The sequence below is a fragment of the Mya arenaria genome, chromosome 3 (assembly GCF_026914265.1).
Source record: "Mya arenaria isolate MELC-2E11 chromosome 3, ASM2691426v1".
Lineage (NCBI taxonomy): Eukaryota > Metazoa > Mollusca > Bivalvia > Myida > Myidae > Mya > Mya arenaria.
The window spans coordinates 24802666-24817199 of NC_069124.1; the positions used below are offsets into that span (position 1 = coordinate 24802666).

The 14534-nt window shown below is 33.7% G+C and overlaps 1 protein-coding gene across 18 annotated transcripts in view; it reads right to left on the reverse strand.

The window, feature by feature from the left end:
* Positions 1-1224: 1224 nt before the first annotated feature.
* Positions 1225-14534, reverse strand: part of LOC128226735 (phosphorylase b kinase regulatory subunit alpha, liver isoform-like) — a 47470-nt gene continuing 34160 nt past the window's right edge. For 17 of the 18 annotated variants that reach the window (XM_052936744.1, XM_052936761.1, XM_052936759.1 and 14 more), the window contains 8 exons: positions 14152-14228; positions 13381-13459; positions 12769-12898; positions 12200-12298; positions 10238-10350; positions 5216-5371; positions 3857-4117; positions 1225-3268 (listed from right to left, as the gene is read on the reverse strand). In XM_052936744.1, the coding sequence (XP_052792704.1) occupies positions 3098-3268; positions 3857-4117; positions 5216-5371; positions 10238-10350; positions 12200-12298; positions 12769-12898; positions 13381-13459; positions 14152-14228 (1086 nt within the window). In that variant the 3' untranslated portion in view covers positions 1225-3097. Of the gene's footprint in view, positions 3269-3856; positions 4118-5215; positions 5372-7340; positions 7427-10237; positions 10351-12199; positions 12299-12768; positions 12899-13380; positions 13460-14151; positions 14229-14534 lie in introns of all 18 variants that reach the window. The other variant, XM_052936747.1, reaches the window with a different exon arrangement.

A 14534-nucleotide genomic window follows, 5' to 3' on the forward strand; every position in this document is an offset into this window, starting at 1 on the left:
AGACTTGTCAACTAAGCGTCTCAATCTGCATGGACATGGTGGGAACCTTTCCAACGCCGCACACAGGTAGCAAAGGTGTACATAGAACTCGGGGTACTCCACCAACGCAACATGAATGTAGCAAGGATGTGGCACGGACTCGGCATAGACGTGACAATTTAATATTTTGATTTTCTCAAAGACCACGGCATTGTGACAGATACCTAGCATTTTTATCAACAGGAACTTTGTCATTAGGTGTAATGGGGGCATTAAAAGAGTGTTAATGTTATCTAGATTTAACTCCTTGTAACCCAGTAACTCGTGACCGAGATTTTTAAAGACATTTTTTCTTTACTGAATTTCAAGCATTTTAGACGAACATTGTATCAACAACACTTTTCTGTGAGTTTACCTAGTCACCGACTTGATATGATCAAGAATCGAAGTTAATCTCAAATCAATATTGACAAACATTCAGACCAAGTATTATTCATTTTGGACCCAAATGGTGGCCTCTAGAGTGATTTTTTTTCCTTTGATTTGACCTTGTGACCTAGTTCTTGACTGAACATTCTATTGAATCAATCTCTTTAAAATCATATAGTGACAATTCCATACTATTGGGTTTTCTTTAATTTTGCTGCATTACTAACTTTTTGACCTCGGCATGACCCAGCATAGAACTTGACCTAGATTTTATTGAGACAAACAATCTGACCAAAATGCATTAATTTGGTGCCAAAACTGTTTCTCTTGAGTGTAAACAAGACATATTCGAATTGATGTAGTGATCTAATTTTTGTCCTAGCATGACCCAGTATCAAACATGACCTATTTTATAGAGACAACATTTTAATAAAAGAATCCTTTATAGACAATAATTGTAGCCACCAGATTGTTGATCAACAATTGTGGACAACAGATGGATGGAAGATGGACATCGAACATTCTTAAAATCATACTCCACCTTTATTTAGCCTTTAATAGAGATATCTGGATAATTTGCTATAAATACAATTGGTAAGATGCTCAAATGGGTTTCAATATTTCTACCCTCGGAAAGAAAAACAATGAACAGAACATTAAACCCAAAAATTCATATTATGCTTTGGTTGTCCTTGATGTGTTTTCATTTGCTCAAAAGTTATGAATATTCATATAAGGGCAGAATTTAAAAAAACGGTAACATTTTAAATTTCGTTGATTTATTTGATTTATTGGGCATAAAAACAAAACATTCAATATTCATAACTTTTTAATGATTATATACAACAGATGGTGGGAAGCATGCGTGCGAAAACAAACCAATTGTTACTTCACATAATGAAAGTACTAAGAAAATCTTGTATTAAAAAGACAGTAAAATAATATTTTTGGTAAAAAATCATTATCACAGAACTACATAATCATGCAGCAAACATCAGACCAAATACATATATAAAGATTCTCACCTCTGCCAAATCAAATAGTTTTTATTTGACAGAACTGGGGAAAACAATGACATAGTAATAAGCACATCTATTTTTATTTTAAAAAAAAGTGCACTGCAGAATAAACACTCACAGAAGTTTGTTTAAATGTTAATCAAGGGACAAAACTCAGCATTAATTTCAGCCAGAGTTATGACGCTTGCTACACATGTATTTATTGACTCAATGGCAATATTCAATTGAATATCTTTAATAATTTCAAATGTAAGACCAAAGTTAAAAATTTAGCGCTATAACTCCAACAGTAACACTTAGTCTATGACAATACCACAACTGACGAACAAACAGATGTGATAAAAATTCATCAAATATTTTAAAATCCATTTGAGATTCTAAAAAAACAATTTTTCTTGTGCTTTAGTTCTAAGAAATGAACATTTTCCTACAGAGTATGAAGACACTCAAAATGAAAAAATAGTCCCCAAAATTAAGGCAATGAAGGGCATCAACTTCAATGAGCAATAATATTTCAACATTTTAACATTTTAATTTGACTTCGTTTGACTACACATATGTTCAGTACAATATGTTATTTGTATAAGCTTACATTGGCATATTATATATATAGGATTACAAAAAATCTATATATTGCAGCAAAGAACATGCAAATTAATGTACAGTAACAGTAAAGGTGAAGGCTCAAACCAAGACAGAAGCTATGCCTGCCATTATAATTTTTAATATGACCTAACATCAGTCTTGTGTTGCATCCTCTTAATGTGTATTTGTTCACAGGCCATTGCATCTTAAAGCGATATTTTTATCAATTTGATGTTCAGAAATGCATGGTCGCTTTCTATTTTACATTTATCTCATATTTTTCACCCATATTCAAATCACTTCCGTTTAGATTAATGTGGTGTTAATATATATGTTGCGATTTCTGAAACATTGCAAGAGGTATGTCCCTTAATCTCTTGTTTTACCAATATAATACAATATATATTATTTACATAATTATGAAAAGAGAAATATTGATTGAATATGAACAGAGAAAAACAATTAAAAATACTTTAACATGCAAGGTGGGCTTGTTTTTCGTCTCACAAATTCTGATTATAAATATGATTTGAACTTATAATATTACTTGTAATATCAACATGTAAGTTTATTTTCATGCTAACTAGCCCTGCCAAAACGCATAACCAGCCACAGTAAAAAGCACACAACTGTCAGTCTTCCATGTATGTCATTTGTTTAAAACAAAAAATTGTCAAAAAAGCCAGAAAAAAATTTAATAGTGTGTGAAACCTTTCCATCTCTCTAAATACACTAGAAATAATTCTTCTCTTCTCATCAAGAAAGCACACATAAAATTGTGCAGAGGTTCAACATATCATGACATAATCCAGTATTTTTACAATCTTTCTCAATACCCATAAATCAAAATAAAAAACAGCATTAAGAATTGTGTGCTCTTTATAAAAAATATCAGAATTTGTTACCTTCCAAAAAAATTGTGACAATTATCCATATACATGACATTTTTTGTCTCTTCCACAAAAGACCCTTAGAATGGTACATTTGCTCTTCAATATAAAAAATCGAGATATCCTGAAAAACTTCAAGAACTCTCCATACATGTACATTGGAGAATCAATACAGGCCATTTGTGTCAAACAATCTCAGCTAATTGCACACTCCAGATTCTGGTGGTCGCTCAGATTTAGCACCGTAGCGAGCCCCCGAGCCAAGTATGACATTGTGCCGTAGCGTCCACTGGGAGCAGTGTCGTACAGATGTAGGCAGATACCAGCCGCACCCAAGGAGTTCTCGGCTACTACATAGGGTATTTTCTGCAAAAATGTGTTAGAAAATGATAGTATCGATGTGTAGAAACTTCAAAACAACTCATAATTTTTCAGAGAAAAAAACAACACCCACATATACAGGTATATCCAGGCGTATAAACATGCAAAAACTTAATTTATTTTATAACGATTGTGAAGAAAATTATATTGAATTTATATATAATTTGCACGAAAGTATGTTTCAGAGAAAACCCACTAGTCCCGCTTTGTGACCACAAACCAAACTCAGATAAGCCCAATCCTGGTGCTCCTACAACTGTGCTAACCAGACAACCATCTCTTTTTGGTTTATTTGCAAAGTGATAAATAATAAACTTAACAGTGGCATACATTTTAGGATTTAGAGGCACTCCATAAAAATAAAAGGTCAGTTAGAAAAATGCCAGAAATTAATGCTGTATTAACAACCTTATCTATATATTTTTGCATAATCTATTAAAGTAAGATTAGACAGATTTTGTGAATTAACGCTGAAAAGTTTCAGTTACAGCATGTTATTTAAATTCATTAAATACCTTGAATACGAACACAATTTAAAGCACTGAAGTCAATTTTGTGAGCTGAATCATATACCTGTTCCTCTATGAAGATGTCATTTGCCATATGAACAATCTTATCCACGTGTATGACCTGCCCGCTAAGGTTAATCTTACAATCTCCGTCCACAAGTAGCGTGGTAACCATCAATGCCTCGACCATGAGCTGGCGATACTCGGGCTGAGGGATCATATTGAGGACGCGTTCTACCTGCAGGGCGAATTTGAACTCTCCTGATGTCATCTCCCGTGTAAGGCTGTGGGCCAAGAAGTTGTTACAGATACTCAGGCCATGGCACTGTGAATGGAAAAAAAGCAAGAACTTTTGAAATTTTAATTAAATAAGCCCAAAAATTAATGTCAACTTTTTTTAGTGATAAAAGTTTAAAAAAACATTACATGTTTGTGTAATTTTGTATATTATTCATAAAATAAGCCAATATATTCCTGAAAGTTCAATAAGACTAGTTCATAATAATTATACACTTGCACTTACATGAAATAAAAATGAATATTTTAATATGAGTTCCAGAGCTTTGAAACACAATTAACATTATAGGTAAATATAATTTCTAAGTTGAATATCAAAATGTGAGATTTAATGTAATTCACTAAAAGAAATCAGGGACATTTTATTTCCACTGCCCTGTGTGTAAAAACATTTACAGACCTGAGTATAGAGGCCAAGATGCCCCATACAGAGGTTGGCTTCATAGCCATCAAAATAAATTAAACTGAGAGACTAGATGGACCAACAGTAAGTAAATATTACCATCCATACCTTATCAAGCACCTTTCAGACTTCGGTGAAGGGTGTGACGTAATACCGTAATACTTTTATCAAAGTTATATTTAAGATATAATTAAGATTTAATTAAATGTATATGTGTCTACATACTGTATGTTTAGTAATGTAGGGCATATTTGATTGTCATTTGAATATGGAGATGGTTGACAGCCAACCTGGTACAAATGTACAAAATGGTCATGTTAATTACAAAAACGTGTATTCCTGTGGTTGTAAAGCTGTCATATGTAGAAAACAAATTAGTATAAGAGAGATGATTTGGGATGTGAAAACAGAGTTGGGTTAGGCAAGGCAAGGAACGCGGCCTTGGGTCCTTAATGGACGGCAGTTAGGATGTGGGATTACCTTAAATGTCATGCTGTATTTAGAACTTATCATTGTACTTAGAAAGAACGGTGAACAATAAAGAATAATCCTTCGAACGGTTGTTGTTTAATAGCTTAAAGACTTCCAACAAGTTAATTGAACAGTAGCATTACGCGACAAGGGATACCCAGGGGCTACCGTCTAGCCTTTTTCGCCTGAGTAACTTACTTTAGAATTAACATGAAAATAATACGATACTAACAATTTTTTCATTTACTATACCTTTTGAAGCACTTGCCAGACTTGCGTGTAGAAGCCAACAGGGACACGGTTGAGTGCTCCGTCTAGACGGCGCCGTCTGAGCCACTGACCCTGTCGGTCCTCCATCTCATCATCCATGTCATCGGCATTGGGCTGGACCGATATAGCAGGAAGTTTCTATGGGGGAGGTAAAATAAATGTCTCATTACATAGTATGTTCACAAATCATAGCAATGCATAATTTATATGACCATGAATGAGTTGAAAAAATATTATTTTTTTACTAATAATCTTACAATATATTCAAATTTTAATTATCTTGAGGGCATAATTTTAGATCATATTTAAGAATATAGATGATGAAATGTATTTAATTGAAATGTCTTATATTAAAGGGACTAGACGCTAGATGATATAACTGCAAGAAAAAAAGAAATTTGTCAAAAACTAACATGAACTTGATATCTTTGTTTACAACACATTGAATGTTAATAACTGATGTATAACATTGCTTACGAGACATGTATCTTTTTAAGTTTTTGCTTATTAATTTGAAAATTAAATGGGTCTGACTACCATGTAAATTCTAGTTAATATAAAAATAGCCTTGGTATACATATATATATGTGTCTGTATTAATCATGTGACTTTCACATGCTAAATATACCGGTACACACTATAAACTGGGAAACTATTATGCACTATTTTTAAATATGTCATAACTCAGCTGAGAAAGCCACAAAATATTCCTTTAGTCATGTAAAGTGATGCATTATCTGCCTCATTCTAACTCATATTGAAATTTTAGGCTTGTTTTGAGGAAATACTGTATTTACCAATTTAGGAACTATCTGGTGTCTAGTCCCTTTAATTGCATTTGAAGGCTCAGTGCAAAATGGGTGTAAGTCCTATCATTATATGGAGATACATCAGTCTGGCATTGAGCCCTTGATATGTAAATAGCCATATATAATTTTATTAAAGTCAGTATATTTATTACTAAAATTACATAATATTCTGAATTCTTATAAAGCTCATAACAGTTGAATAGAATGAAACTCCTCAAAATCCAAACATGACTGTAGGAACTAACATTGATAGCAGACAAGTACAATGGATGATAACAGAGAGGGAGAAACTGAGCAATCACAGAAAACATTCAATCTCTTATCCTTACTTTCAGACAACAAGAAAAACTACCATCTTAACAATTGATTTGATATTAAAAACTCCGACATGACTAACCATCAAATCTGATCAAGAACTGAAATACTGAAAACAGTTGTTTCCAAACTGTAAACCAACAAACAGAATGGTTTGGCACAATAATCTGAAAGCAATCCTCGAAACAGCTTTTTAATTTCAACACCACTTAAAGCTGCACTCTAACAGACAACGTTTTGACAACAAATTTTATTTTTACTGCTGACAAAAGATCATATCATATATGACTGCACTGAATGCATTAGCTGAAGACAAAAACTAAAACACTGGCTCAAAACTGTAAGTCTGTGAGAGTATAGCTTTAAACAGTCCAACCATACCCTAATTACTTACAGAGGTGTAGAGCATTCAACTTTTATAAGAAACATTCAAAACAGCTATTCAACAACACTGAACGGCCAAACCATATCAAGTATTACTGGGCACTCGACATCCTACCATACCCTAACATAAAAAATTGATGAACACTCAACTTTCAACATGACAGTATAAGACTCAAAACAGAGAGTAAAATACCAAGCTATCTAAACGGCACTGAAACTGTCAAACCATGAGAAAGAAATATTCAGCTATTAATACACAGCACTGAAACTGCCAAACCATGCCCTACTTACAGAGATGTTTGGCACACAATTTTACGAATAACACTCCAAACAGTAAATTAACTTTTCAACAGCACTGAAACCGTCAAACATGCCTAAACACGTGTAACATAACATCATACTGCCCTCCTTTCTGAGTTATAAGGTGCTTAACTTTTAACAGTTACACTGTAAACACATAAACAGTGAAATAGTTATGTCAACAGCACCAAAAAATTCACACAATGCCAAACTTGTAGTGTTTGTTGGGCACTTATAACTTTCAATATTAAAACTCAGAACAGTAGGGCACTGAAACTGTCAAACCATGCCCTACTTACAGCAGCCGGGTCCCTCGAGAGGTGCGTTTTTTCTGCTGTTATCGAGCCCACAATGTGGGACCTGCCCAAGGTCTTAATTTCCAAGTCTTTATAGGAACGAAAAGTACACAACAATCAGAGAGAATTCAGTCACAAGTCAGTTAAGTTTTTTGACATATAATTCAGCCTTGACATTGCCTGCTTTTTCAAAATCAGTTTCGGGCGACCAATACATATCACATAACTATATGAATGTATAACACCATTGTACCATGTTTGGGAGTGTTTTCTTTGTTTTTGTCTATACATTGACTCCAATTTTGGAACGGTAACACTACGCTGAGCTTCACCATTCAATAACAGTTACTATTGTGTAGATAAATGATATCACTTTTCACCTTATACCCTAAGCTAGTTATGAGCTTGACAAAGTGTTTCGGAACATTTATGTCACTTACTACCCTTGTTACTGAAAGTAAACACTTGCACTGTATAATTTCAATAGCTTTGATTGTGGGTGCAGTAACTATCACTAATTTGTCTTACATAAATGCCACTTAAATTAACATGTATTTTCACCATTTCTTGCTGTATACGTTGGAACGCCAATTTTTCAATTAAAATTCACCAGGTTTTCATCTTGAGCCAGATATGACAAGTGTGGTCCCATAAACACTTGGGACTTTTATACCCCCATCACACTAGGCGAAGACCATGAAGACTGCACTAGGTCCTGGCGATTTAGACGAACGCAGCGACGTGGTCAAATTCTAATAAACAATGCTTTACTCAAGTTCATACTACATCCTTATTGCGTCCTTGCCAGGCATTCACTGCGTCTCACACGTTCCAAACACATTTTAACTGTGCGCATCTTCACGCGCCCACCATATCCTATGCCTTCTTAAAACGCGCACAACATGTCCAATGCATTCTTTGTAAATAAGTAAAAGGGGACTTAAATCCCGTATCTGACAGGACATGGTAAGAACCTGATACAAACGTGTCTAAGATGTATTAAGCACCGAAAAAACATACTAACAACTGAACAAGGTCTTCTACAACGTACCATAGTCGTAGTAAAAGCGTTGAGAAGTTGTGGTAAAAACTCCATTGACGAAGTCGAAATGCAATGAAAACCTAGAGACAATGCAATGAGAATGCCATTCAATATTTCCGTCCAGTACCCCGTTTGCATTATGTCAATGAAGGTCCTACTAGGTTTTAGTTAAGCCGTCACTACGTCCATGCTGTTGTTAAGACGTTCTTATTAAGTTCTTACTACATCCTGATTCGACCACGTCCCCACTACAATTTTTTTAACATGTTCAAAGTCGGCTTACGTCCTTCATGTCCATAAAGACCATAGTTACCACATCCTTATTGATGTCGACTGCAATCCGTCTATGTTGACCAAGTTCTAACTGCGTCCTGCCAGATTTTTGAGGACATAGTGGGAATGTGGCCTAGTGTGATTGGGGTATTAGGCTCTTTAAAAGGGTTTTTCCTGTTACATAATTGGTCAGATTAAACAGTTTAAAATTTCAATTGATTTTCAAAATTGCGTTGTTAACCATCTTCCAGTCCAATCCTATATTTTGATATTGTATATTATATAATTATAATAGCATTGCAAACTTTGTACCGGGTATGTTTCTTTCAATAATAAAATATGTTGAAACGAAATGCATGCCTTTCATTAATATTCTTTTATTTCACCATTTAACTAAATCTTAATCTTATTAGAAATGTCAAGGCTGAATGACTGAAAATAAAACATTACAGAAATCATGAGAGATATGATATACATTACAAAGGGTGAATCAGCAAGAAACGGTGTAGGTAAATGCTGGAAAGTGCAACAAATACACAATGGGCCAGTTGTTTAGAACTTTGTTGATATTAACAACATTGTTAATGTCACTGTCATTAATTTCCCTAACTGAAAGTTTTATATACACACTTGTGATATTCAGTACTTCATACAAGATTTGAGACAACTGTTTTGGCTGTGCTTATTTCATTGTAGAAAAAAATATATGAGCGCATCATGAAATTTTTCATCTTTAAAAGCCAACAACAATGCTGTTAACAACTTTGATGACTAAGTTAACATTAACAACAATGATGTTAACAACTTTAATAACTTTGAGTTCTGATCAATTAGCCCAGACCTTGAAATACAACTACCTGTAGGTACAAAAACCATTCATATAGGACATGCACATGATGTCAAGCATGGGAGAACACAGAGGGTGCAAACACAACAGACTATTGTTTGTATCAATCAAAACATCTCTGCCATAATTAAATTTGTCTGACCAATCACACTCAAGTTTTTCCGACGGAATTCGTTATTTACAATGTACGAAAAACTTGACCCAATTCTTTTTTCGAATGTCAGTTATGAAAAGCCCTCAAAAGAACTGTTCTTCAAACAACAGCATTTACATCTTATAAATATTTCTTCACTCAAATTTTTATCTAATCACTTATCTGTCAGCACCTCCACAAATTCAAACAAACACATCTCTGCATTGAGCCATTATTCCCATAAACTCTAAAGAGTTCTTACAGAGAAAGCCACAAAGATGAGAACAAAAGCACCATGGTGGAAATGCAAAAGCTCGCCTGGTGTTGATGATGTTTTCAAGCATAGGAGAGCATAATTTGACAGTCATAAAGCAAGGGCTTGCTATTCATAAGCCTGTTGTCACTAACAATTTTCCTTTTGAATATTGTGAAATGTTTTAGTTAAAGGTAAAAGATTTTGCACGGCAACAGCACAAACAATGACGTCAAGACTATGACAATAACTTGCCGTGAAAAACAGATGACTTAAAATTAACACAAAACCCAGATACATTGAGTCCACAAATAAGACAATAATTCCACCTTAATTTCTGTAATTTAACCACCTGTTGATTCACAGTTTCTTTTCTGCTGAGCCTTTTGGCAAAAGCAGAAGTATCTTGTTTCGACTGCTTTGCGACAACAGAAAACTTGTATTCATCATCATACTCGGTCATAACTGCAAGAATAACGGTAAAACACAAACACGATAACAATCTGTTGTCTGCTTTACACATACTCGAACCAAGATCAATCGGAATACATTTTGTACCATTTAGAAAATAACCTTGGTTTTAAGCCATTGGAATCAACATTATATTTAAAAGTACAGGGAGAAGCTGTTATTTCTTAAAACACAATCTTCTAAGTCACTACTTTACACACACTCTGACTGTTAATGTAATTTTCTTTGGTAAATATCTGTTTACCCTGTTATATATTATATTTGAAACTGATAAAATTATCCAAACATGCCATATTTTTGAGAGGATTCCCAGCGGATTTTGGTCTGAATTCAAGGGGATTTTGATATAACACCAATAAAAAAATCCAGAGGATATGGATTCCAAGGCAGGGGACAAGGGGATGGGCAGGAATTCCAGAGGATTCCCCCCATTGAGGGATATGGTATGTATGATTATCTCTAATCAAATCAATTTATCTTGGTTCAATAATGCAAATACAATTTACCTTGGTTCAATATGCATAAAACAGACCATTCAACAAGTGAAAAAATGAACAAATAAATCTCACAGGGAACACAAACCTAACTTATAGACATACATGTATATGCCCATGCAGAGTATGGCAAAAACAACTCATTATGAAGCATGGTACAAGTACACGCATTAGTAAATCTGTCAAAACATCTACACGTTAGTTTGGAATACTTGAAATGCCAATTAAAACAATAGAGAGGGGAATATAACACAGTATGCTTAAAATTGATTTTGGATCACTGATAAAAACAAGAATTGTTGCAGTTTGGTTGTTCTTGTTATTTTTGTTGTTGTTTTTTCTCAAAAAGTTCTCCTTATTACAAAATAGACTTTTTTAGACATTTTGTAATTAATTTAATAAATTTGAAAAAAAAGCAAAAACAAAGTTGTAAGAAATAGCAACAGATTTACTCAATACGCGTACAAATAGAACATAGTATTATTCTAAGTACCTTAGCAATATCAGCTAAATTAGTTTTCCGCTTGGTAAACAGTTCTTGAGCAAAAATAAAGCGTATGTTAAAGCAGCAATTCAAGTTTTTTATGCCATTAAATACAATTAGGATTTGATGCATAACTGTAGTGCTGTCATCAAAAATTAGACTTTTTGATGAACAAGCTTGAATTCTTATACCAGTTCAGAATTTCGCAAGCCAGTAAAGCAAGTTCAGAGCTTGCAGACTTGTGCTAATTTCAACTACTGGTAGTGTATTGTTCATATACGCATATATATATAGTCTGTTGTTAGTCACAGCAACTTAAAATGCAATGTCTATGCATCTAAAAGTGCATATGATATGGGAAAATCAATTTATACATAATAAAATACTAAGATTTATTGCAAATTACACAAAGAAGTTTAAAGGGATGAGATGGAAGGTCGTTGTTCAAATAAATAGTTTATTTATATAAACAAACGTTATTTCTATCTGCCTTATTCTTCTTAAATGAACTACGGTAATCAATAAAAGTGAGTGGTCAACATTATAGTTTGTCCAATGGGATAGCTTTTTTATTTCAAATCTGCCATACTTTTTAGTAAATCCACAATCAGCTGTGATTTTTTAATCACATTAAGCAGTTGATTTAAACAGAGGCTGGGCTTGTAGACAAAAATAATTTTGAACACTAAACAAGTTGATGTTTATTAATATGAATTTATCAATTTAGGTGGTTGGCTGACTGCTCCAGGCCTGGCCCCATCTCAATCGATAAGTGCATATTAACAAACACTAACCTATATATGTGCTTAATAAAAACTCTATTCCTAACTATTTAGAAATATTTTATAACTCTGGGAATGAGTACCTGTGGTAATCATGAACTCCTTGCCACTGAGAATGTGGTGTAACATCATCTTCAACTCATATGGCGAGAGGTTTAACAGGTGATCAGAGGCTTCTTCTCCTGGTACGGAAATATTTCATTATACCGGTTTACTCATTTTATTGCTAAAGACAAAAATATTCCCAAAATAAAATCACTTTTTAACGTGAAATATTAACTCTAATGACAACAATATATTTAAAAAGTTATAAATTAAAACTTTTCATCATGTTAGGTGGTAAAAATAAATCATAGACTGCAGACACAATACAAACCATTGTGTGCTGTTAAATTAATACGCAATGAATCACAATCCGAACATATCCAAAATGCTGCATTCATTCAAAAATATTCCTAATTTCCGAAAGAATGTATATTGAAGGAATGGAAGTTTCAATTTCAAATTTTCAATAACTTACTATAATTCTCATCAATCTCTAGTTAAAGCTCCTAGCCTGTATGACATGCACCACCTCATGGACCAAATAATCATAACAAAACCCCTTTAAATTACTATTTTAAGACCCATCATGCAAACATTAGACTTTTACCTGAGCACTTGAAGATCCTGGCCAACTCAGTTGCCATGACTTGTATGATAAGCCCTACACGAAGTCTCAACATTTCATGAAAGAGTTTCGGCTCAGTTCTAATAAACATGGCAAGGTAGATCAGCAACTCCTGCGATAAAGAAATTATAGCGTTGGTCAAGACATTGTCATAAGGCCCCTCTTTATCAACAATCCTATCATACAATCACTTTTTCGATCCATAACCAAAAGTAATAATAATATTTATTTAGAAACAAATTGTATGACTGGTTCCATAAGACAGAGCTAAGTCTATTCAATGTGTGACCTCAACAAAATATAATTTTAAATTCCTGGCCCAAATATCACGAAAATACTTTGGTCAAAACTCAGTCACAGTCTCTATTTTGACCACATAGCATCAACAAAATTTAAAAATCATATATGTTATTGCTTCTTCTTGTGCATATGTGCAGTTTCGATTACAAAATTGATAATCAATCGGAATAATAACTTTGATTATTTCCGGTCGTCTTCAACGGTTTTGTATAAGTTTTCATTACCTTATATACATACACACAAATGAACATGACTATTAACACTTATATGCTGTACAAGGTAAACATTTCTTACTTGTGTAAGTGATGCCGTACTGAGGTCCTCCCCACAAGCCTCATAGATGATGGCCGCCAGCTCATCTGGGGGCAGGGGACTGTAATAATAAACATGGCAAACATTATTTACCGTAGGTACAAATCTAACATGTCTGTAATCTGTTTGCATTTAAATGTCAGTTACAGTGTATCTGAAAATAAAACAAACTTTGGCATAATATTTAAGTAATTACTTGGGTGCACAAATGACTTAGTTTCATCTCATCATAATTACTGCGTAAATAATTGCCCAAAAGTGAGGCCAAGGAATTACTTTTAGATTATCATTATGTAGTGATTGACTGGAAAAACATCACAACATGTGCATATGTGGGTTTGGTCAGCTCATCATAATTATCACATAAAAATTGGCCCCATTGTAAAGTCAAGAACTTATTTTTAGATTTTGTAGTGTTTTATGTGAAAAAATGTGCATATGTGGGTAAGTTTCATCCGAGTGAAATAACAACAGAAATATTGGCCCCATTGTAAAGTCAAGTATCTATTTTTAAATTTTGTTTTATGGAGAATAAAAATTACAACAAAATGTACATATATTTTGGTAAGTTTCATTCTACTGAAATTACAGTGTACATTGTGAACCAATGGAAAGGCTAAAGGACTTTTTTAGATTTTGTTGTGATTTTTCCCATAATGAGTCTTACTCCTATACTAAAGTGATAGATTATATCAATTCCAGATGCAAACATTTCTGGACACATCCGTCAACCAAGCCAAGCAATGAACATACCATGTGATAATCTTCTCCCTGTCCGGAGGCAGCCCAACTGACAATTGTTTTTGTCGCACTAGTAGGTCTGTAGCAGCCTGGAATATAGTATCATAAAGTCATATTAATAAAAGTTGTAGGTATAAAAAAGTTCACTTCACTGATACTCTTTATAAAGGAGGTGTGTTTGGGTGATGGTCTACAAGATAGAAGATTTCAAAGAATTTATTTGGGGTAGTCTTATTCTCCTAAAATAAGCATATAAGGGTAATTCATATAATTGTTCAATTAAATAATCAACTTTGTTTAAATCCATTTCAACAAAACCATTGCCAGCAGATGCCATGGTGAAGGTGCAAAACGCGAAAAAAATATCTTGGCCAAAATTATGCCATTTCCAACTC